The sequence below is a fragment of the Mauremys reevesii genome, linkage group 3 (genome assembly GCF_016161935.1).
Source record: "Mauremys reevesii isolate NIE-2019 linkage group 3, ASM1616193v1, whole genome shotgun sequence".
NCBI classification, from domain to species: Eukaryota; Metazoa; Chordata; order Testudines; family Geoemydidae; genus Mauremys; species Mauremys reevesii.
Genome location: NC_052625.1, coordinates 34,701,133 through 34,723,226, shown reverse-complemented (window position 1 = coordinate 34,723,226; position 22,094 = coordinate 34,701,133). Strand labels below are relative to the sequence as shown.

Sequence of the window (22,094 nt, the reverse complement as noted above, 5' to 3'; positions counted from 1 at the left end):
CGCCGCATCCTAGATGCTGTGGACAGTGATCCAAGCTTAACAGTGACCCAGTGCTGGAAGGATTACAAAATAGCAGAGTGTATTAAAAATATAAAAGTCTCTGGATGAAATAAAGCCTTCCACCATCAATGCATGTTGGAAAAACTTGTGGAGAAAGGCAGTGACTGATTTTCGTGGCTTCCCCGAAATGCCACACAAGGTGGAGAAAATTACAGAGCTGGGTCGTAGTGTAGGAGGGGAGGGATTTGACAATCTCCAGGAAACAGAGAGAGAGGAGCTACTTGAGTCCCACACCACCAAGCTCAATGAGAAAGCTGGAGGAGCTGATTCAGTCAAGCACCAGTGATGAGGACAGTGAGAAGCTGGAGATGGCACCAAAGCCGCAAATGACAATGAAGAGTCTGGATAAGGGTTTTCGATTGGCCAAGGAACTATGAGACTTGTTTTTTTGGCTGAAGATCCATTCATGGAACGTAGTTTGAAATTCAAGAGAGCTTGATGGTGTGCTGCCTTCTTACAGGGAAGTTTACAAAGACATACAGAAGAAGGCCAAAACTGACCATAACCAGTTTTTCCTTGCACATCTTCCACCACCAACCCCTAAATATATGGAGATATACCTATCTCATAGAACTGGAAGGGACCCTGAAAGGCCATTGAGTCCAGCCCCCTGCCTTCACTAGCAGGACCAAGTACTGATTTTTGCCCCAGTTCCCTAAGTGGCCCCCTCTAGGATTGAACTCACAACCCTGGGTTTAGCAGGCCAATGCTCAAACCACTGAGCTATCCCTCCCCTCTTCTGCCACCTCCACTACGTAGCCATGGGTGGGCCTGGGTATGTAGCGACCCACCCACTTGGCATCCAGGCCCACTGACCCTCCGACCCTGCTCCAGCCCTAGAGCTCGTCCCACTCTGCCGGGCGTTCCTGCCGGGGAGCGGAGTTGGGGCAGGAGGGCTTACCCCACTCCACCTGCCTGGCATTCCAGCTGGGCAGTCCAAGCGGGGCCTGCCCCCAACCCTACTCTCCGCCAGGAGTGCCAGGTGGGCGGAGGGGGGCAAGCCCCCGATCCCACTCTCTAGCAGGAGCACCAGGTGGGTGGGAGGAGTGGTGCAAGTCACTGCGCCCCAACCCTCTGTCCCAAGTGCGTGCCTGGGGTGCCTCTTGCCAGAGTGTCTATGGAGAAGGTGAGTGGAGGCAGCCCCATCCTTCCTGTCCCGTCAATGCACACCCACCCGAAGTCAGGGCTCCCCCCACACACATACTGCTCCACACTCCCCGGCCTCCCCAGACGAACACTCAGACTTCTGACTTCAACAACATGATGCTGATACTATATCAAGTTCATTTTCAACATCAATAAAGATTAGTACCTGTATTGTAATAAGTTTAAATTTCATTAAAAAATTTTTAATAAAATCTGTAGTACTGTACTATATTGTATAAATTAGGGAGGTCATCTTGTGATCCTGGAACCTAAACCCTTATGTTCCATAGACCCTTGGTATTTTTTTTATGCGATTTCTATTTGCACGGTGTTTTCGGGGGGGTAACAACCACCATGTAAAACGGTGCAAAAATAGTGGTGTACAATGGCCAATTCTCAACATAAGCTCAGCTCCTCTAATGGAAGTGGAATTCGGAGTTCTTTGGTTTATTCAGCTAAAGCACTAGAGCACACAAATATACCTCAGTTTTAGTCCTATATCCCTGCTATAACAAAGGTATGAATAATTTTTAAAGATGAAATACATACTTTGGTTGGAAGTCAGGCCTAAATCCTTTAGGTAGCTGTAGCTCATCCATTTTTTCTGAATTACCACAAGAATTATCTGTATAAAAGAAGTCCAATAAATGCTGTAATTATATTAATTCATCTATATGTGAATTTTACTGCTCATGAAAGTTGCAGACTGACAACAACATTAGAAACTGAAGTTCTGAATTCCTCAGAATAATTATAACACGGGCAGTGGCTATATAAAAGTTTCACCACATTTTTTTGCCAGCATCATCTCAACGGTACTATGGAAGGACCAGCTGTATGGAAAGTGTTAATTCAACCTTCATTGCCATGTAATTCTTTGCTTCAGTACTGAGACTGTAAACATGGTTGCCAGCTATTCAATTGTGACATATGGAACTGGTACATTAAGAACTAATTGGAGACCACCAAAGTCAATTCACATAGGAGCAGTTATCCAATGAGAACTTTCAGAGAGACTATCAACCTGATCTGGATTTAATAAAATACCAGGAGGTAAAAGCCTCCATGTCTAAGTGATAATTTGCTGAGTCTCTTTTCAGTGACACAACAACATTTCCATACTTCAGGATATACAATATTAGATCTTCAGACTTACTAGCAGTTTCTTCATCACGAAGTATATATAATGCTTTGATTTGCTGGGATATTGTTCTTATCCATTGAGCTAGATTTGGTTGGTCTGAAAAATCCAACCTATCAAAAGACAGAATACATACATTTTAAAAAAATTAAACTATTTCAGAATATATAGTGTTCTCTTTCTTAAAAAAATAATTTGCATAATTTCTCCTATGTAAAGAAAGTTTGAGAAAAAAATCAGATATAAAGATTATGGGAGAAGGGTGAAAACCATAATTATACTTCAAATTGCAATAAACCATCACCATATGCCATCATGACATTTTTTAAGGCAATGGGTAATTATTTTTGTTTTTAACTGAAACAGTTCTGCTCCATTGTGGCATAGAATATTTGGTATGTGTGCATATTTTATAGATTACATGATAAATCGAAGTAAAGTACTACTCTTACTTTTCCTATATTCTGCAGTGGTGCATCTTACACGTTTGCTGAAATCTCCTACCCCCCTCATTCAGAAGACCAACTCGCTGTGATAGCTATATCATCAAACACCTTATTCGAAGTACTATCTGTATACTATTATCAATAGGGATAATAGAAATTCACAAATCCTGAGGCGTTAAGGTCTCCATAAAGATTTTAGTTTCAACAGAATCAAGTTTCATGTTTGAATTATTGTTAAGTCATATTTGCAACCCACGTTACAATTAGTAAATTCTTAACCATACAAGTCTCTGCTTCAAGTTGTGTGGACATAGTTTTGTCACTGCCCCTGTAAAATGTACTTGCCGTGAGAAATAAGACAGCATTCAAGGAGGGGGACGGATGACAACTAATCCACATGACATAGTTTGAGTGTGGTGGATTCTACTCTGGCAGAGCAAATCTCTTTAATGCAGCTCTGACCTCTTAATCTGATAATTACTGATGTTCACTCAACTACAGGTTCTGCCACGTGCCACTGCACTACACATCTTTTACATTAGATATTTTTTCTATAAACCCAACCTAAAATGTATGTGGATACCATTAAAAATGTTTATTATATTCCAGAACTTGTGTTACTGAAGAGAGTTTTGAACATATATGTGCGTCTATGTAGGCAATAAAAAATTTCTATAGATAATGACCAAAATAAATATTTATGGATTGCACAAAGAGAACTTGCTGTATGAAGTGTCTTTGAATAAAAGTGACTGTATGTAAATATATGTTTTTTCATGGTCACAAAACTATTACAAATGCTAACAGATACGCAGTACTGTAATCTACAGAAAAGTCACCCTTCACCTTTTTAGTTTTATCTGCTTTGACAACATTCGACCTGGAGAAACTCCACAATTCGTTGTTATGTGAAGACAGTACAGTGCAACAGAGACAGACATACTGAAGAAAATTGTATTCATGTCTTCAACTGATTTGTGGAGGCTTCCACAGCACTAATGCAAGGTTTAGTTTTATCATAAAGAGGCACACTGATGTAGTCCACTATTATCAGTGACTCATAATAACTTAGCAGACCACAAAGTTTCTGTGCTATCTAAAAAGAGCTTAAGAATTGTAGGTTTGTGACAGGGTGCTGGGCAACAACAGCTGAGTCAGCACTCTGGTCACTGGAACTCTAATTAATTACTCTAGAACAGATCTTACTAAGAAGATGTGTGCCTAATTGATGGGTTGAGGAGAACTAAGGGGCTAATTAGGCCATTACACAGATGATACAAGAGGTACAAGATGGAAGTGGAAGAAGCCAAAAGAGAGAGATCACTCTCCTCTGCTTGCCTAAGGAGCTGAGGGCTCCCTATGGACTACAGGGGTAAGGCTATATATTGTATAAGGATGGTGGAACCTAATATTTTAAATAAACTGCACCGGGTGTTTTATCGGCAAAAAAGAGCTCTGCGCTGCTTGTGGACTTGAGCAGAGGCAGGAGCAAGTGAGCCCTGCCACATGTTGAAAATAAATATTTAATGTTTAAAACTTGTAATAAATTTATGTACAGGGCACCTATGCCCAAAGGTATTTTAAGTTCTTACCCAAATAATTAAAGCAAGAAGCCACCACACTGTACCCACCAAAATAATGGAATTCATACATATGATTTAACAAGAATAATTTCTAGTTGTTTTGGAGATCTGCTTTTTGACTGAGGGAAATCTTTAGTGCCTGTGAGATCATATCAAGTGGAAAATTCAACCTTGCACGTACACAAAAATACACACACAACAATGAGAGAGTCTCCTCCCCTCGTAGTTTGACGGAAAACTCCCTCCCTGGTGTGCAGAAGCAGCTATTCTTTCCTTTCTGCACCCACCTTTTCCCCAACACTCACCTTCCTCCCTGATTTTTCCTTCCTCTCCCCTTTCCGTCCATTCCCATTCTCCTTTTACAGTCCTTCAAATTTCCTTCTGGCCCTTTCCTCTCCTGCTGACTCCAATCAGTCACTCTTCCTGCCACGCTATATTCCCAATTCCTACCAATCATCCTCTCTTCCCTGCACACATTCCTCTGCTCATTTATCCTCATTTCCCTATCCCTTTATACTCTTGTAATTTCCAAACCACAAAGCACAAGAGGCAGCTATCTTGACTGAGGGCAACCTGGTACTAGATTCAGATTATCAAAATAATGGGAAACGGTGACAATTTTGAAAAGCTCAAGAGTTTCACATGACAAAATCCGCTGTTCCTGAGATGAGCAGCTTTTTAAAAAAATATCACAAGACTCTCTATAACAATGCGAGTTGGCAATTCTGTAGTCCATTGACTGTGTTTATTTCATATTCCAGTTTCATTGACAGTAAAGCATTTTAAAATTTGTTATAAGTACACATGCACCTCCCAACCGTGCAAACATTTACCATATCACAAGGCACTTATGTGTAGCTCTGGTAATAGACATGTGCAGAATCGGGCCCTGATTCTTTAGATTACACAGATATCTTAATTACAAATTTGATTTAAGAGTGGGCTTTTCCCATAGTTAACAAGGATACTTATAAAAGCAAACTGACCTGTTAAATAAACCTCTTGGTGGAGGAAGCAGAGGAATAACAGTGTTGCTTAAACATTCACAAAGAGGGCAAAGGAATTCACCATTTTCTACATCATAACTTGTATGCACACGTAATCTCTGTTGTCTTCGTTGCTCTTTTGCTTGAACAGCATCAAAATACCTTTAGAAAACATTAATTTAATCTTTGTCAGTAAAATAGTATTTTAATGTATGAATCAACATGTACTGACATTTTATCCATGCTCATGTAAGAACATTATCTAAAACATAAATATTGTATATGAAAATTACATTCTTGTTGATCAAAGATTATGAATTGCTAGCTCTAGCTTATTTTTTTAACCCAAAAAAATTAGTCCAATGGACCTCAAAATCGCTTAAAGAAAGATTATTTTCAGGTTTAAAGATCAGGATTTTCTAGGGTTTTTTTTTTTTTTTTTTTTTAAGTAAGTTTGAAATAGATTGAAAGAAGACAGGTTTGGGGAGAATCCTAGACTTCAGGTTTATTCAGAAAAAAATATAATTTTAGCAATGAATAGTGCCTCTTCATTCTCTTTATGAAAATTTGTTCTCTGTTCACAATTTTGTTGGCCATTGCAAGAGAAACCAAAGTACTAAGTTTTATGCAGTAATAAGTGCTCCAGAACTAAAGAATCAAAATTCCAAACATAGAACTCCATCCTGAGTGCAGTGTGGGAGTCTGCTTGTTCAGAGCAGCAGAAATGAATCTTGATGTTAAGCCACTTGGGAAGTGGATTAAGCTAAATGAGAAAAGGGAATTTATTCCAAAATAAGAGGGTGTCCACATGGGAGTTTATACAGAAATAAATATTCCAGAATAGCTACTTTAGTAAATTTCCAAATGTAGACAAGCCCTTACATGCTGCCAACTTCCACTATTATTCAAGTTCTTTTCCTGATCATAAACTATGTTCTAATCAGGAAACAGAAGCAATGCCGTGAAGACTTGTGACTAATCAATAAACTAATGAAGCTCAACATTTAAATACTGAATACTTGCAACAAGACATACCAAACAAAAATATCAGTCTAGCAAATTAATAACAAACTCAGGGAAATACGGACATCCTACAAGCAGAAAAAAAAGACTATATTGCACAAACAAGTTATTCACTGCAAATTATTTGCTCAATTCCAGATTAAGCAAGAATTCAAACATTTTTTAAACATTAAAATCTAGCAATGGCTGTAAAGTATTGATCATTTCAGGATGCATATTAAATATTATGGCAATATCCTAGCATTATACAAATACTATTTACGTATGAAGGTAAGCTCTTCTAGCTTCTGCAGACATTATTTAAACTTTTATCCACTCAACTTTAAAACTGTTAAGTGGTAAACTAATTTTTTTTTTAAGTAGTAACAGCAAGCACGTAAATTTCTTCTCTATATGACAACTCATCAAGATGACAGATGCTAAACTATCATTTCTAATAAATCTTGTTTGCAATTCAGCTTTAATAGGTTCTCTCTTTATCTTAGATATCTTTATTGGTCTATAACGGCCTTTATTTTAAATTATGTATTTGAAATCTAATCCTTTCACTGAAGTAAACATTAAGACTCCAACTGGAAGCAGGATTGGATCATTTAGGTCTAGTTGAAAATAAAGTTCACTTCTGTTAACTTTGAACATGGCAATTACCTTTGCCAACAGTGGGCGTGCATAATATGTCCACAGCTACCCGTGTGTGTTCCACATGACAGCTCTGGATGCATGAATAATGGGTCATATTTTTCTGCGTAAAAACAAACATTTTTGCATTTAAATCTTTCTATAATAAATAGATGTTTATTTCTGACATGTAAATATTTACATTTGTCATTTACATGCTTTATTAAATGTTATTAAAGAATCACTGATTATTCCTTTGCGAAAGTCAATTTAAAGCATACTACCAATCTTTACTAATATACTTTTTAGCTAGGTTATTTGAAACACAGTTTAAAGGCTCAGTTATAAATACATAATAGTTAGTTATTAAAGATGAAATAAAAAACAAACAGGCTCTGAATTTCAGAGGCACTGAACACAAGCAGCACCCATTCTGTTTAACTGGAATTTTGAGTGTTCAGCACCCCAGGGGGAAGGGGTGGAGATCAGGCCTACAGAACATGATTAATTTTATGTAAGTGGAATAGAGAGGTATGATGTAGTACAGAAAAATATTCTGTGTATTTGCATACACGTCATATGAACGGAGAATATTTCAGATGAGACAATCCCAACCAACCAAAAATGAGCTGTTCCAGAAAAGTCTTGAAACCAAAGTGTTTTTTCCTGAGTTTCTCTACCAAAAAGAATCTAACAAGAAAAAAAAACCTGTACTGAGAAAAATTTTATACAGATTATTAAGGCATATGTCACTTATATACATTAAATGAACTCACTGCTGCCAAATGTTTAACATAAATTCAGGCATAGAACAACTGATATATGTATTATTTATGTCCTAACATAATATATCCTCTGTGTAGTGAGAGGTTATGGCTCAGGGTGATTTCTTAGGAGGGTATAAATGGGGGAGAAAATCAGGAGACTCTGATGGTATGTCTATGCTGAAGCTGGAAGCTAGTACTAGCACACTAAAAATATCAACATGGGATGTTCCAACTCAAGCTCTCAAGCCTAGAGGATAGAGTGAGTTTGAAAGAAAGCAGGAACATTCACATTTATACTTTTAGCATGCTAGCCTGGACCCTGCTAATGAGTCTGTACAGGCAGGCTGTGCAGCTCACTCCCACCTGCACTGCAGACATCCTCAGGCAGAAAATTATAGGAGTTTCACTGGCTGAGGCAACCATGAAGCTGAGCCGGTAATTCTGCTCCTAACAAGCCTCCTCATGCATAGTGAAAGGTCTATTTGAAACACTGGGGCAGGCAGCTCCATTTGCCACTGTAGCTAGATATCAGCACTGCCTCTTAATTTATTATAGCATATTTTGTTTCAGGCTCTGCTTACCAGACAGTTTGCTAGATCTTGCACTATCAGGCTTCCAGTTACACCAATAATTGGGATGGAATAAAGAAAAACATGGGACTAACACCTGAAAGCCATTGAGGAATGGCTTGGTGTTACAAACTCAACTGGAAAACATTTAATGGCTTCACATGCACAAGCCTTTTAATAATGACTTGTAGATCATCTCCAATACATCCATATTGCCACTCTCTCATTCCCATTACTCTACCCATGAAAATATAATGTACCTTCACCTGACACCTCAGTTTTCAATAACTGAATTTATAATTATGACTAGAGGAAGCATTTTAGATATTATATTGCCTCTTGTTTCCTAGCTACCACTTATGAGGCATGTTCCTAACAGAATCAAGGAGCATTTTGCCACTGATTATGTCTGAGCTTGCTCACAATTATATAGTTAACTAATGAAAAGGGGCACAGTGGAACACATCTACTTCAGAAGAAGAAACAGGGCAGATACAGATGATTCTTTCCGAATGTTATAGTAAAAATATGAATACAACTTACCAGGATCCTGAATAACTTTGTTCCGGTTTTTAGACAATACAGTAGATCTCTGAACAAATGCTGCCAAGACCATAGCCCTGCTGTCCACTTTAACCTCCTGTTCTTCTTGACACAATATACAGGTAACAACCTGTCTCCGTTCAGTCACTCTAGTTTGCTTTGGTCCCAAAGCTGTAAGTTTTGTATCTGAAACTGTAGGACTAGAATCAAATTATACTAGTGAGTACATCATTTGACAATTATTTAAATTAGATCATGCTTTAAGTTTTTATTAGTTTATTGGTGTAGTTTTATGTTCATTCATCTTAATTTTGTAAATAAGCAAACATTTGTCATATAGTAACTCCTCACTTAATGTTGTCCCGGTTAATGTTGTTTTGTTATTAGGTTGCTGATCTATTAGAGAACATACTCCTTTAAAGTCCTGCAACTTCCCCTTGTAACGTTGTTTGGCTCCCCCCTGGCGGTGCTCCAGCCTGGGAGCAGGGTCTGGGCGCAGCGGCTTGCCCACTCCCCGTTTGGAGTGCCCAGAACGGTGCAAGACCTGGCACCCAGACCCCGCTCCCCAGCTGGAGCACCCAGCAGGCGGAGCATGGCAAGCCCCGGTGCTCCAACCCCGCTACGCCCTGCCTCAACCAAGCTTCACAATCATTGGTGACTACAGTATTAAATTGTTTGTTTAAAATTATTTAAAACTTATACTGTATATGTATATAATGTCTTGTCTGGCAAAAAAATTCCCTGAAACAATGTAAATTGAGGGAGGTTAATTCTTATGGGGAAATTGGATTCACTTAACATCATTTCGCTTAAAGTTGCATTTTTCAAGAACATAACTAGGACGTTAAGTGAGGAGTTACTACATATACAACCATGCATGTGTCCCCAAAAACCACTGTACAACAATACATTTCAGAGAGACCTTATGTCCTCCAGATGTTAACATGAAAATATTCTTGGCTTTCTTGAAATCATATTTTAACTGTCTCCAGATTAAAATTGCAGTTAAATCATTAAAACTACGCTTGAAAGTAAAAGCTACAGAGGTGTATGCAAATCTTAGTCTTTAGTTTGGTGTGTTTTTTAAAGTTTACAACTAGGGGGACAATAATTTAATATCTAATTACACCTAGTACACAGGGGTTATATTAAAAATAGCATCCAAACTCAATCAAATACTGGAGGCTTTAGTTTCTACCCAACAACAACAACTTAACAGATTGGTTTTGTTAGTTTAAAATGGCATTTTAACACTCTTAATGTAGTTTTTTTTTTTTTTAACATTAATGATCTATTGTTGGGTTTGGAATACTACATTCAGGATTTCATAAGTACTACCATAGAGTTTTATAAATCTTGATTCAGACCAGATAAAACAGAAATCCTCCCCTGGAAGCAATGAAGCTTCATTTCTATACACTACCTACCCCTATATAAGTAGAGGCCACGCTTGTACTTTTCCCAGCTGTCCCCAACTGCTTCACATACCAAATGCCACATTTTCCATCTGACAATCCCCCACAAAATACACCTTAGTTTGGATCTTCAGCTGGTTATAAATAATTTTTCCCCACCCCTCACAAACAGATACTAGTTAGTCCCACTTCCCTATGTCCAAAACAACTTTCCCTAGTATAATTAACAATTAATTGTCATGCTGACCACACTTCCTAACCAAGATTTTATAAGCCAGGCAGGGATTTTTTTTGTTGTCTGTTTAATTTTCTGAATCAGTCATGGATATTTAGTGCAATTTGGCTATAATCTTAGCAGTGTGCAGAAAAAAAGTGGTCTGAAAAAAGCAACAAATGGTCTGAAAGAGCTGGACAGTTGTCTGCTGAGAAAAGGAAAATTTAGCTTTTGAGTTCAAATAGAAAGACTAGAGGATATTTGATTTGAAAGTAACAAAAGAGATTCATCAACTCTCTCAAAGTTTTACTTAAAATGTTTTCCTTTCACCTATTATCAAGTGCTCTGGAGGTTGAAGTAGCTAGTTCTTCTAAAGTCTGCTGAAAGAGTTCTTTGTTCTCATCAATGAAGTGCCGCTGCATCTCAGACATCTGAGCCATGATCTTCTCTCTGCGCAGCCTAGCAATCTCAGCTTTTCGCTTCCTCTCAGCTTTGTCTTTATCTCGTGAACCCTGCAATTTTATTGTTCAGTTAATAATTTTTAAAACATATTACAATGGACCAAAAACGGTTCCTAACATTTCTGTAACTGTTGTTCTTTGAGATGTGTTGCACATGTCCGTTCCAATGGAGGTGTGTGGGTACCCCAAGCAGAGTTGCTGGATTTTTTCCCCTTAGTTGTATCTGTTGGATCAGCTCTAGCGCCCCCTGGAGTCGCGTGCTCATAGCATCGGTATAAAGGACCCTGCCAACCCCGCTCCCCTTCAGTTTCTTCTTACCGACTGTCTCAGAGCAGGGACGGAGGGTAGGTTTTGGAATTGACATGTGCAACGTGTCAAAGAACAACCGTTACAGAAAGGCTAGTAACCATTTTTTCTTTTTCAAGTGCTTGAACATGTCCATTCCAATGTAGGCGACTCACAAGCAGTTGCACTGGAGGTGGGTTTGGAGATTAAGGACAGGCCAACTGTAACACAGCCCAGTCGAAGCTGGCATGCTCTCTGTCCTGTTGCGTAATGGCATAGCGAGTCATGAATGTGTGAACTGTCAACCAAGTTGCCACCCTGCAGATGTCCTGAATTGGAACTTGTGCCAAAAAAGTGGCAGAGTAGGCTTGGGAGCTTGTAGAATGCACAGTAGGTTAGCCCGGGGCAGAATATCCACAAGTTTGTAACATGCTCTGAGACCCTAAGTAATCCACGATGAGATTCTCTGTGCAGAAATGGGGAGACCTTTCATTCTTTCTGCTATTACTACGAACAGCTGAGTGGATCTGTGGAATGGTTTGGTTGTTTGTATGTAAAACAGACAGAGCACACTGAATGTCCAATGAACGGAGGCAATATTCTTCTCTATTTGCATGTGGCTTATGGCAAAACACTGGCAGAAAAACTGCTAGATGGCAATGGAATTGCGAGACCTCTTTCAGAAGGAATCATGGGTGTAGTCTCAACTGAATGTTGTGTTTGAAAAAGACCGTATATGGGGGCTCCAAGGTAAAGGCTTGGATCTCTGAAACCTTCCTGGCCGAAGTGATGGCCAGCAGGAAGCCTACTTTCCAGGGGTGATGCAACAGCGAGCATGTTGCCAGAGGGTTCAAACGGGGGTCCTGTGAGCTTTGACAGGACAAGGTTTAGGTCCCACATGGGGATGGGATCCCTGACTGACGAAAGAGCTAGACTTTGTTGTCTGAGCGGAAGCAGGTAATCTAGAATAAGTTGCAGGGATGACTGCAAGGGCAGGACCACCAGATGGAGGATGTGGCTCTGGTAGATGGTTTCTACTGCCCATTAGAACCTCATGGACTTTCTCCAAGCAAACTAGCTCCTCTGGATTCAACCATGGACCTTCCAGGCCGTCAAATGAAGGGATACGAGGTTTGAATGCCGCAGTCGGCCATGACCCCAGGATATCAAGTTTGGGTTCAGCAGAAACTACAGTGGTGTTTCCATTTCCAATGCTGCCTGGGCCATGCCGGGGCTAAGAGGATGTCCCATGCTCAGTCCCACTTGATCTTCATCATAACCTTGTGAATCAGTGGGATAGGAGGAAATGTGTAGTACAGGTGCTTTGTACACTGTAACCGGAATGCATCTGCGAGAGACCCTGGGCTGTAACCTCGCAGGGAAAACTGGGAGCATTTCCTGTTGGTTCAGGTGGCAAACTGATCTATAAGGGGAGTCCCCCACCATAGGAAGATGTCCCTCACAATGTATGGACAGAAAGACCTCTCATGGCGAGAGGAAAAAGATCTGCTGAGGCTATCTGTCAGCTGGTTCTGAGTCCCAGGAATGCAAGATGACTGACTGATGGAGTGATTGATATAGAACTCCCACAGATGGATTGCTTCCTGGCCCTGGGGGAAAGAACATGGCCCACCCTGCCTGTTTATGTAGAACATAGCAATCCTATTGTCCATGAGGATTGAAATGGATTTGCCAGTCAGGTGAGGCAGAAATGCCTGGCAGGCTAGACACACTGCCCTAAATTCCCTGACATTGATGTGCAGGGAGAGCTCTTTTTGAGTCAGGGCCAACACATCACATACCAGAGACAAGGATGGCTGGGGATTCAAGAAGGGTACCCCTGCACATACAATCTGGCTGTCCAGCCACCATATTAGCAAGTCGAGGACCTGTACTGGAATTGTGAGCACTGAGTCAAAGTGATGGCAAGAGGGAGAGTAGACTGTGGCTAACCAGTCTTGTAGAAGTCGGAGTCAGACTTGCGTGTTGTTCTATATGTGTGCATGATGCCAGGTGACCCAGGATGCTCAGGCAGTTTTGCATGGTTGTGATCCAATGACCCTGAAGAGATATTATTAGGGATGAAATTGAGAGGATCCAGTCATCCGGAAGTAGAGCCCTTGCTTGCACAGAGTCTAGTAGTGCTCCAGTCAACTCTATCCTCTAAACTGGGATCAAGGTGGACTTCTGGACATTTAACAGAAAATGCTTTGAAAATCGACAGGATGAGACAGATGTCTGCTTCCATTTGCGCTCTGGACTGGCCCTTGACCTGCCAGTTGTCAAGGTATGGGAAAACAGGGACTCCCTTCTTTCTGAAGAAGGCTGCTACTACCACCATGTACTTTGTGAAAACCTGCAGGACAGTCGACAGGCTGAAAGGGAGCACCACAAACTGGTAGTGGTTTCAGTTCACTACAAACGTTAGGAAACGCCTGTGACCAGGAAAAATTGAAATGTGAAAGTAGGCTTCCTTTAGATTGAGGTCAGCATACTAATCCCCAGGATCCAGTGAGGGAATGATGGAACTCAAGGAGACCATGTGGTTCCAGAAGGGCCACTGCATGGTAGGCAGACCCCATAGATATGATGGCCAGGTGCCCTGGGGTACCAAAGAACTCGGTGCTGTGGTGGGGTAAGAACACCTGGGGAGCAGTGACGTCGGCTGCATTCATGAGGGGAATAAAATCCCACTTCCAAGTCGGATGACGATGAGCTGTGCTGCGGAGACTAGGGCGGTGCCATGCCACTCAGTGCCGGAGAGGGTCGCAGAAGAGATCTTGCAGCTGTCAGCGACCCTGAGTCATCATCATAGGGCGCCGTGGTGCCATGGCTGCGGGTTCCTGACGGTGATGTATCAGGGACAAAGAGCGGCCTGACATGGCTCTCTCTCCCTAGTCCTTCGGCACCAAAGATCTCTTCTCCTGGTGCTTTCAGTGTTTCTTTCTGTGCACCAGAGAAGGTGATCAGTGCTGGGAGACCCAGGTTGATGGAGGAGTGCTCTGCACCAAGGCAGAGGTACTCAGTGCCGAGTCCAAGCGTGGCTCTGAGGCTGGCCTTAGGGCTGCCTCCATGAGTAGGACCTTAAGTCGAGCAGCTCGGTCCTTCTGAATCCAGGGCTTAAGCTCCTTGCAAATTTGACAGCGGTCTTTCCTATGAGCCTCCCCTAAACACTTGAGGCAGCTCGAGTGCGGGTTTCTCAAAGGCACAGACTTACTGCACAAAGTGCAAGGCTTGAACAGGGCCAACGAGAGTGGGGGGAAGCCGGTACAAATTACCGGGGCCCGGAAGGGGGCCCGGCTTTGTTGGCCTTGTTTAGCCGGTCTGCCCTTGCTGGGGGGCCCGAACCCGCTCTCGGTGGCCCTGGGCTTGAATGCTGGTGACCAAGGCATGCCTCGGCACTGGGACAGTGGACAACTCCCTTATCTAAAAGCTGAGGAGCCCAAACTATCTAGAAACTACTAAAACTACACTAACTTCTAAAAAACTACAATAACTATGCAAACTAAAATTGAGAGAAAATCCACTAAGTACTACCTAGGCAATGAAGGTTCCAGCAACTGTCATGGGCAGTAAGAAGGAATTGAAGGGGAAATGGGGTTGGTACAGACGCTATGAGCGTGCGACGCCAGGGAGCGCTCGAACCAACCCAATGGCTACCACTAATGGAAAAAATGCCAGCAACTGTGCTCGGGGCACGCACACACATACATTGGAAATTACATGTGCAAGCACTTGAAGAACTTAATGTTACATTTCCAATTTTTACCGTATTAACTTTTTAATTCCTCAGCTATTTATAAGTCACAAATGATTATACACACATACATACATAAAATGATTGTTTGGCTGTTATGCAGTCTCCTCAACTGTCTGGCTCATGTAAGGGCCAGGCAGAAATACAGACCGTGCAAGAGTCCCAGAAGGGCAGAGGTTGCTTCATTTCTTCTCCTGTGGAGAAGGTGGGGCCATGGCACTGCCTTCCCCTCCATGTAAACTGTGCTTCCCTAAGATATTGTGTCTTCCCAATACCCTTTACTCTAAGCCATGCCTAATGAGCGTAATCTAGACTTAAACAAATAGGTAGGGTGATCTAATACCCTTGGAACAACCTACAGAATAGAAGAAACAATATTTATCTCTTAAACGTCTCTGAGCAGCCTCCAAAATAGTCAGAAATAATGGAAAGAGCAAAGTCTCCAGGCCCTGCTTACCAGCTAGGAAAAATGTGCTTACCACACAGGAAAAATGCAGACTCGGGCCTGGTCTACACTGGGGTGGGGGGGTGTCGAACTAAGGTACTCAAGTTCAGCTACACGAATAGCGTAGCTGAACTCAAACTACCTTAGTTGGAACTACTCACCCGTCCAGATGCCGCGGGATCGAAGTCCGCGGCTCCCCCGTCGACTCCGCCACCGCCGTTTGCGGTGGTGGAGTTCCGGAGTCGACAGGAGCGCGTTCAGAGTTCGATATATCGCGTCTAGACTCGGGCGGGTAGTATAGACGTAGCCTCAGTGATGAAGTTATGAATAAGAACCCCTCCCCACAGACCGAACTAACTTCTCTGTACCAAGGCTGACTAAACGGCAGCTTGTGTGCCAGAATGTGAACTATATTTTTAAAAGACATATCTGCAGATTCTGTCCTGATTTTAGGTCACTAATTAAAAATGTTGTCCATTGCAGTTCATGACCTACAGCTGTTTTAGTACAACTAACATCATAACCTGCTGTAGCTTATTTTTACCTCTTCTATAATATTTCCTTCAGTCTCAGGGACAGGACTTGTAGAAGAGCTCTCTCTTAGCTTCCTAATGGCATTAAAAGTCTGCAACAAGAAAAATTAGTTAGCTTGTGGCATTTAAATAATACAAATAATAACTGTTTGTTAGCTATGATAGTGTATAAGGTTCCCACTCACAGACCAGAAACCCACTGTGCTGAATGCTGTAAGATGAGAGGATGCAACAAACAAACTGGGGGAGGAGAGCATAAGGGAACAGTGACTTTCTAATAATGAATTTCTAAAACCAGCCCAATTTAATTAGCTATGTATTGTGATCATTTTATATCATTCATGAAAAATCCTAAAAATAAAAAACTCTGAATTACCTTCAGAATCCATCTGATCATGTCCTTGTGCACTTCTAGATGAGGTGCATTTTGCAAAGTTTCTAGCATAGCTAATATACTAGGGGAATTACTGGGTGCCTCACCAGGTCCTATAACAAAGATATAGACAGCTATATTCAGTGTATTTGACCTGTTTATATTGGATTAAACATGTTATGTTTCAAAATAACTTCATAAGCCATCTCTAAATCCTATAAATTAGAGATTAACAGTCTAAAAATCCTGCTTTTTGACTGGGTTTTCAAGACCATACACACTGTCACTCTGCCCTCTGTGCTAGCTTGGAACTGGTACAAGGGAATGATAGTGATAAACTTTCTGCTCACTTCAAAGCAAGAATCTTGTCAATATAGTGACTTTACCAGATCACAGGAACTAGCTGGAAGATGCAGTGAAGGAATAACAAGATACTTTTATCAAATATATAGCTAAGCCCAACAGACCCAGTGTTTGGTCATTAAATTAAGGAGCAGGATTTTAAGATTGTTGCAATATTAATTTGGTCAATTTGTAGTAAAAGAAACAACAACAAAAAAAGCTTATCAGTGGGACATTTTAAAAATAATGTAATATTAGAAAAAGATAATATTTAAAACATAGGAGATAAATATTAAGCTTATCAGGCATGACACTATCCCTACTGTTAGATATTTCAGAACCTAAACACTGATGTACATGCACATTTTCTACAACAGATTATTTTTGTAAAATTCTATACTTCTGGGGGTTTTGTGCACTGAATTATATACATACAGATTTAAAGTGTATTTAAAAAGCATCTTTTAAATTTGCTAAACATCTGAGGAATGGACATACTTGAGATCTTCTGAGTGAAGGTAAATGTTACAACACTCTCTTCATTGAGATTCTCTAGGTGTTGTTTTTCTTCTTGTAGTGCCATTCCAATCAAGTGCAAAACCTAAATAAAATCACAAATTTCAGACCTTGTATGAAAAAAACATTTTATACAATCCCCTAATGTCTATAAAGGCACTAAAAACACTATATTGAAAGAGAAACAATTGAGTAAAAAGCAAAATTACAAGAAAGTGAACTTTAGATAGTAACTACCTAGATTGTCTTTGCAGCGTAGTTGTAGCTGTGTCAGTCCCAGGATATTAAAGAGACAAAGTGGGTGAGAGAATTTATTGGACCAACTTCTGTTGGTGATAGAAGCTTTCGAGCCACACAGAGGCATGAGGAAAAGCTCTGTGTGGCTTGAAAATTTGTCTCTCACCAATAGAAGTTGGTCCAAGAAAAGATATTACCTCACCCACTCCATCTCGCTAAGATTGTCTTTGGCATATCTGTCTTCATTCTGAAGACTTATTTGAAATAAGTTTTTATTACTATATAAAAGTACTGTATTCTACATGTGTGTTTCCAACGTTCTGATTTTCTGTGTAGCAACTGTGAAGAAAAGGTTACTTATCTGTACAGTAACTGGAGTTACTTGAGATGTGTTGTCCCTTTGGGTGCTCCGCCTTAGGATGTGCATGCTACAATGTATTCTTGGAGATTTTTAGTTAGCAGCAGCCACGGGTCCAGAGGTCTGCACCTACGCCCTCATGCTCTAGTGCAAGGGTATATAAGGAGGGGCAAACCTGCCACCACTCCATTCCTTCTCAACCAAAAACCCCAAAAAAGACTCTGCAGCAGATGGGAAGGCAATGATGGAGCAACAAGTGTTTCTGACCTGATGCGAGTTACAGGATGGTGTGTTCTCTGCCAGTTGGCACTGAGTGACTCCCTGGGTCACACTGTGACCCAAGGATGGCACTGGAGTTGAAGAAGGCTTCTTAGAGAAGTCCTTGCTCCTCGAGGAGTCCTTTGGTCTGGAGGTCTCCGCCTCTGGTACCAACGAAGACAGTACTCTTCGATGCAGTTTGCTAGAAGACTTCTCGATGAGTGGTGTGCCAGAAGTCTTCTTGGTCTACTGGCATCTTGGTCCAGGGGCCTGTAGAAGACTAAGCAGTACCCATCTCAGGATGTGAAGTCTCCTAGTTCCCTGGCCTTAAAGGTGACTTTTCCCTTCTTCCGGAGTCTCTCTAGGGAATGCGGTTTCTTCCTTTTAAAATGCTTCATTTCCAAAGCTGGCCCATGGTCTCTGTTTACCAAGGGTGAAGTCACTGGAACAGTCTGAGCAGCTGAGGCCAATGTACGGAGAGGAAGTAGGACCCCACACTTCTCAAGGAATGCTACATGAAGAGGAGCTTCAATCTATCTTTCCTCCGTTTCCTAGATCTGCTCAAATCTGGAGCAGATCTTGCACTTAAATGGGCCCTGGGACTCTCTCTGAGGCACCTGGAATGCCCATCACTGAGGGGAATGGCCCGTGGCAGGTCTTGCAGGGTTGGAAACCCAGGATCTTTGGCATAATCCAACCAGGGAGAATGCAGATAAACACCAAGGGTGAAGGCGGCCCTGACCGCAAAAATACTGGATGGGGACTGAGGGGAGGACCCCCCAAAAGCGTACGCCTGTGCTTAAACCAAATGAGAAACAGAACAAAATTAAATAAAACACTAAGAAAAAAAATAAAGAATAAAGGTGGTAGCTGTGAAGTTAACATGGACACTACAATGCTCCATCTTGAGCCAAAGACATCTGTGAAGGAACTGGAGTGGCAGTGGCAGGTTTGCCCCTCCCTACATATCCTTGCATCAGAGCACAATGGTGTATAGCATGCAGGCACAGGCCCTGCTAACTAAAAATCTGTGATCAAGAATGCATGAGAGCACATACATCCTAAGGTGAAGCACCCATAGGGACCATAGCACAAAGAACAACCCTGGTTTGGGTTAACCACAACCTGCTTCTGCTGTATTTCTTCACTTGTTGGGGATAGCCACATATTATTATTGGGACTTTTGCATAAAACGCATGCACAAGTTTTAAACTTCTTTGCCCTAACATACAGGAAAGTTACCTGAAAAAACTAAAACATGAACTATTAAAACTTAACTGTCTAGCAGCATCTTAAGATTGAAATAAAAATCAGTTATCCAGATATTTGCCAATTTATAAATGGTGCCCCATTAAACTGAAAATACAAACTGCCCATAAAATGGCCGAAATCAAGAGTTTAAAATAGATAAACCTAGAAGTGAGCTCTGAAGCATGTCAAACATACTGTCTCTGGCTATCACAGATTAAGTTCCAGAAAAGTCAGAGAAAGTTCTTCCACATGTACTGGAGCATTCAATTCCAGGAATTAACAAAAAGAGGAACCTAGTAAATTCTAACCACCTTGGGCCATTTATTAGACAAACAGTCACTAATCCTGAGTGTAACACAGCTGAAGATAATAAAGGGAAAGTGCAAAGCCCTGGGATCCTTCAACATAACCAAGGAATTAGAATGAATTAACTGGAAAACTATTAATTCAAGCCAAATTATCTGAATTCTCAGGGTAATTGTCAATATGATGCAGTCTGTCACTGTTCGGGAAAAATTCTGCTCTCGAATACATGCATTCAACTTCCATTCACTTCAATGGGACTAATATGCAAGTATCAGAGTAGAATTAGGCTCACATATTCAAATACTGACTCTATTAAATGTATGAAAAATATGTTACTGAATTATGATTAAGGCTAAAATTTTGTCACAGTTACTTTTAGTAAAAGTCACAGACAGGTCACTGGCAATAAACAAAAAATCACAGAGCCTGTGACCTATCCATGACTTCATTAAAAATAACTGGGGGCAGGGCTAAATAGGGAGGAGAAATGGAGTCTCATGGGGGAAGAGGGAGACTGACAGGCCAAGACCCCCACCACTGTGTGGGGACTCCAGCAGCTGCAGCCTCCTGCTCCAGAGCTGGCCGTAGCCCCCGGGCAGGGGTGCGCAGCCCCGGATGCAGCATGGTGCCCAGCAGAAGCCATGTGGCTGGCTGGGGCACAGAAGGAGGGGCGCAGCCCCAGCTCTGCAGCCAGCTGCTGGTGCTGGGAAGGGGCATGCAGCCCCAACTGTAGCTCCCGCCAGAAGCCGCGGGGCTGGGGTGCACGGCCCTCGCTGCAGCACAGCCCCCCGCAATAGCCGCAGGAAAGGGGGTACGGCGGGGGGTGCACAGCCACAGCTCTGGAGCTGGCCACAGCTGTGGGGCAGAGGCGCATGGCCGCTGGGACGCAGCCACAAGGGTGCACAGCCCCCACTCTAGAGCTGGCCACAGCTGTGGGACAGGGGCACACAGCCCGGCTGCAGTCCCTCCACAAACTGCAGGGCAGGAGCTGCAGGATCCTGATTCCAGTCATCCAGCCCCAGTTGCAGCAGGGCAGGGGCACACAGTTCTGCCTCCAGCCCCTGCTTCAGCTGCTGACAGCTGAAGTGGAAGAAGTCATGGAGGTCTGGTAAATTCATGGAATCCATGACTGCCGTGACCTCCCTGACTAAATCGTAGCCTTAATTATGATTAAACTTCCTGACTCTTACGTTGTTAAGATTTCAATGTTATGGTTCCCACAGCAATTGCATCTCGTCCCTCTAGCACAGTTATTATTTTGTACAGTATTACTGTGTGATATTCAATTCAGTTCAAATTCATACACTGCATATTTTGAGTGCAAAGCATCAAATTAGAGTGAATTTTAAAAACAGTTGGGAAATTCAGTCTCAACATTCCAATAAAGACAGGTATGATCTCAGAATCAAATACATTTTCAAATGGTTAGACTTTTGAGCCCAATCCCGCAGTCTTTACACAGATGAGTAATCCTTACTTTTGCCAGTTAAGATTAAACTTTTATTTGTAAACTAAATTTTTTCATACATCAAAGACAAGGGCCCTCATGGGGGATTAAGTCTATGCCAAGCTTGAAAATGTGGTGGTGTCTTTTTTTAAAAAAGGCAATTATAAAGTTACACAGAGAATCTGAAAAGTCCCGTAACCGGAGAAAATTGCTTTTTAGTCTTGTTTTTGTGTCTCAAAATTCCATTTCTGTTTTAAAAAAAAACCAAAAAACCCAACAATTTTTCAAAAAAGATTTACCGTTGAGTAGAGAACAAGCTTTGGATATTTCAACACCCAAATGTACTTTTTTTTTTTTTAAGTTACAGAATCTTGAAAATACAAGGTTGCAAGAGAAGGAAAATGCTTTCCCTACCATAAAATTATAGAATTATTCTAACTAGTCCAAACAGAATTCTTTCCTCTTACATATACAAATATATTTGAAATTGAGGCCACCTGTTAAAAATGTACCAAGAGCTCTAGAACATGCTTCCCCTACCTGTGTTTTCATACTCAAAGATGATTTGCTGCATGCAATTCAAAACTAATATTAATTAGCTAGTTGATATTTTGAATACCCTAGGTGTTATTTTTCTAACTAACAGTAAGCTAGAAAAAAAATCCTTCGTTTACATTTGATCTTCTACATTTTTCATGCTTACTTCATTTGGCAGTTAAAATATTCCTGATGCCATTGAAGTTACCAGGATCTAGAGATAGTTGTAAATATCAATACACTAAAATGGATATTTCTACTCTAACACGTGCACAGACTTAAACGTCTATACATACCCTCTGCAGCATGGACTCTGACCAGACATAGCTGTTATGTTCTACTGCCCACTGGAGTATTGTTCCCATAATGCACAACATGACATCGGACTGGAGAATGTTAATCAGGCTTGCAAAAAGAGGAGAGAGAGGAGGCAGAACAGGAGGAGGAAGTGCTGAAACAGAAATTAATTTGCTAAAC

The 22,094-nt window shown here is 41.4% G+C and overlaps 1 protein-coding gene across 7 annotated transcripts in view; it reads right to left on the bottom strand.

Annotated features, from left to right (window-relative positions):
- Positions 1-22,094, bottom strand: part of UBR2 (ubiquitin protein ligase E3 component n-recognin 2) — a 121,450-nt gene that overhangs the window by 20,405 nt on the left and 78,951 nt on the right. For all 7 annotated transcript variants that reach the window (XM_039530180.1, XM_039530182.1, XM_039530184.1 and 4 more), the window contains 10 exons: positions 21,914-22,068; positions 17,206-17,308; positions 16,369-16,478; positions 16,004-16,084; positions 10,842-11,023; positions 8,883-9,082; positions 7,034-7,127; positions 5,363-5,524; positions 2,363-2,460; positions 1,756-1,831 (listed from right to left, as the gene is read on the bottom strand). In XM_039530180.1, coding sequence (XP_039386114.1) covers positions 1,756-1,831; positions 2,363-2,460; positions 5,363-5,524; positions 7,034-7,127; positions 8,883-9,082; positions 10,842-11,023; positions 16,004-16,084; positions 16,369-16,478; positions 17,206-17,308; positions 21,914-22,068 — 1,261 coding nt within the window. The remainder of the gene's footprint in view (positions 1-1,755; positions 1,832-2,362; positions 2,461-5,362; positions 5,525-7,033; positions 7,128-8,882; positions 9,083-10,841; positions 11,024-16,003; positions 16,085-16,368; positions 16,479-17,205; positions 17,309-21,913; positions 22,069-22,094) is intronic.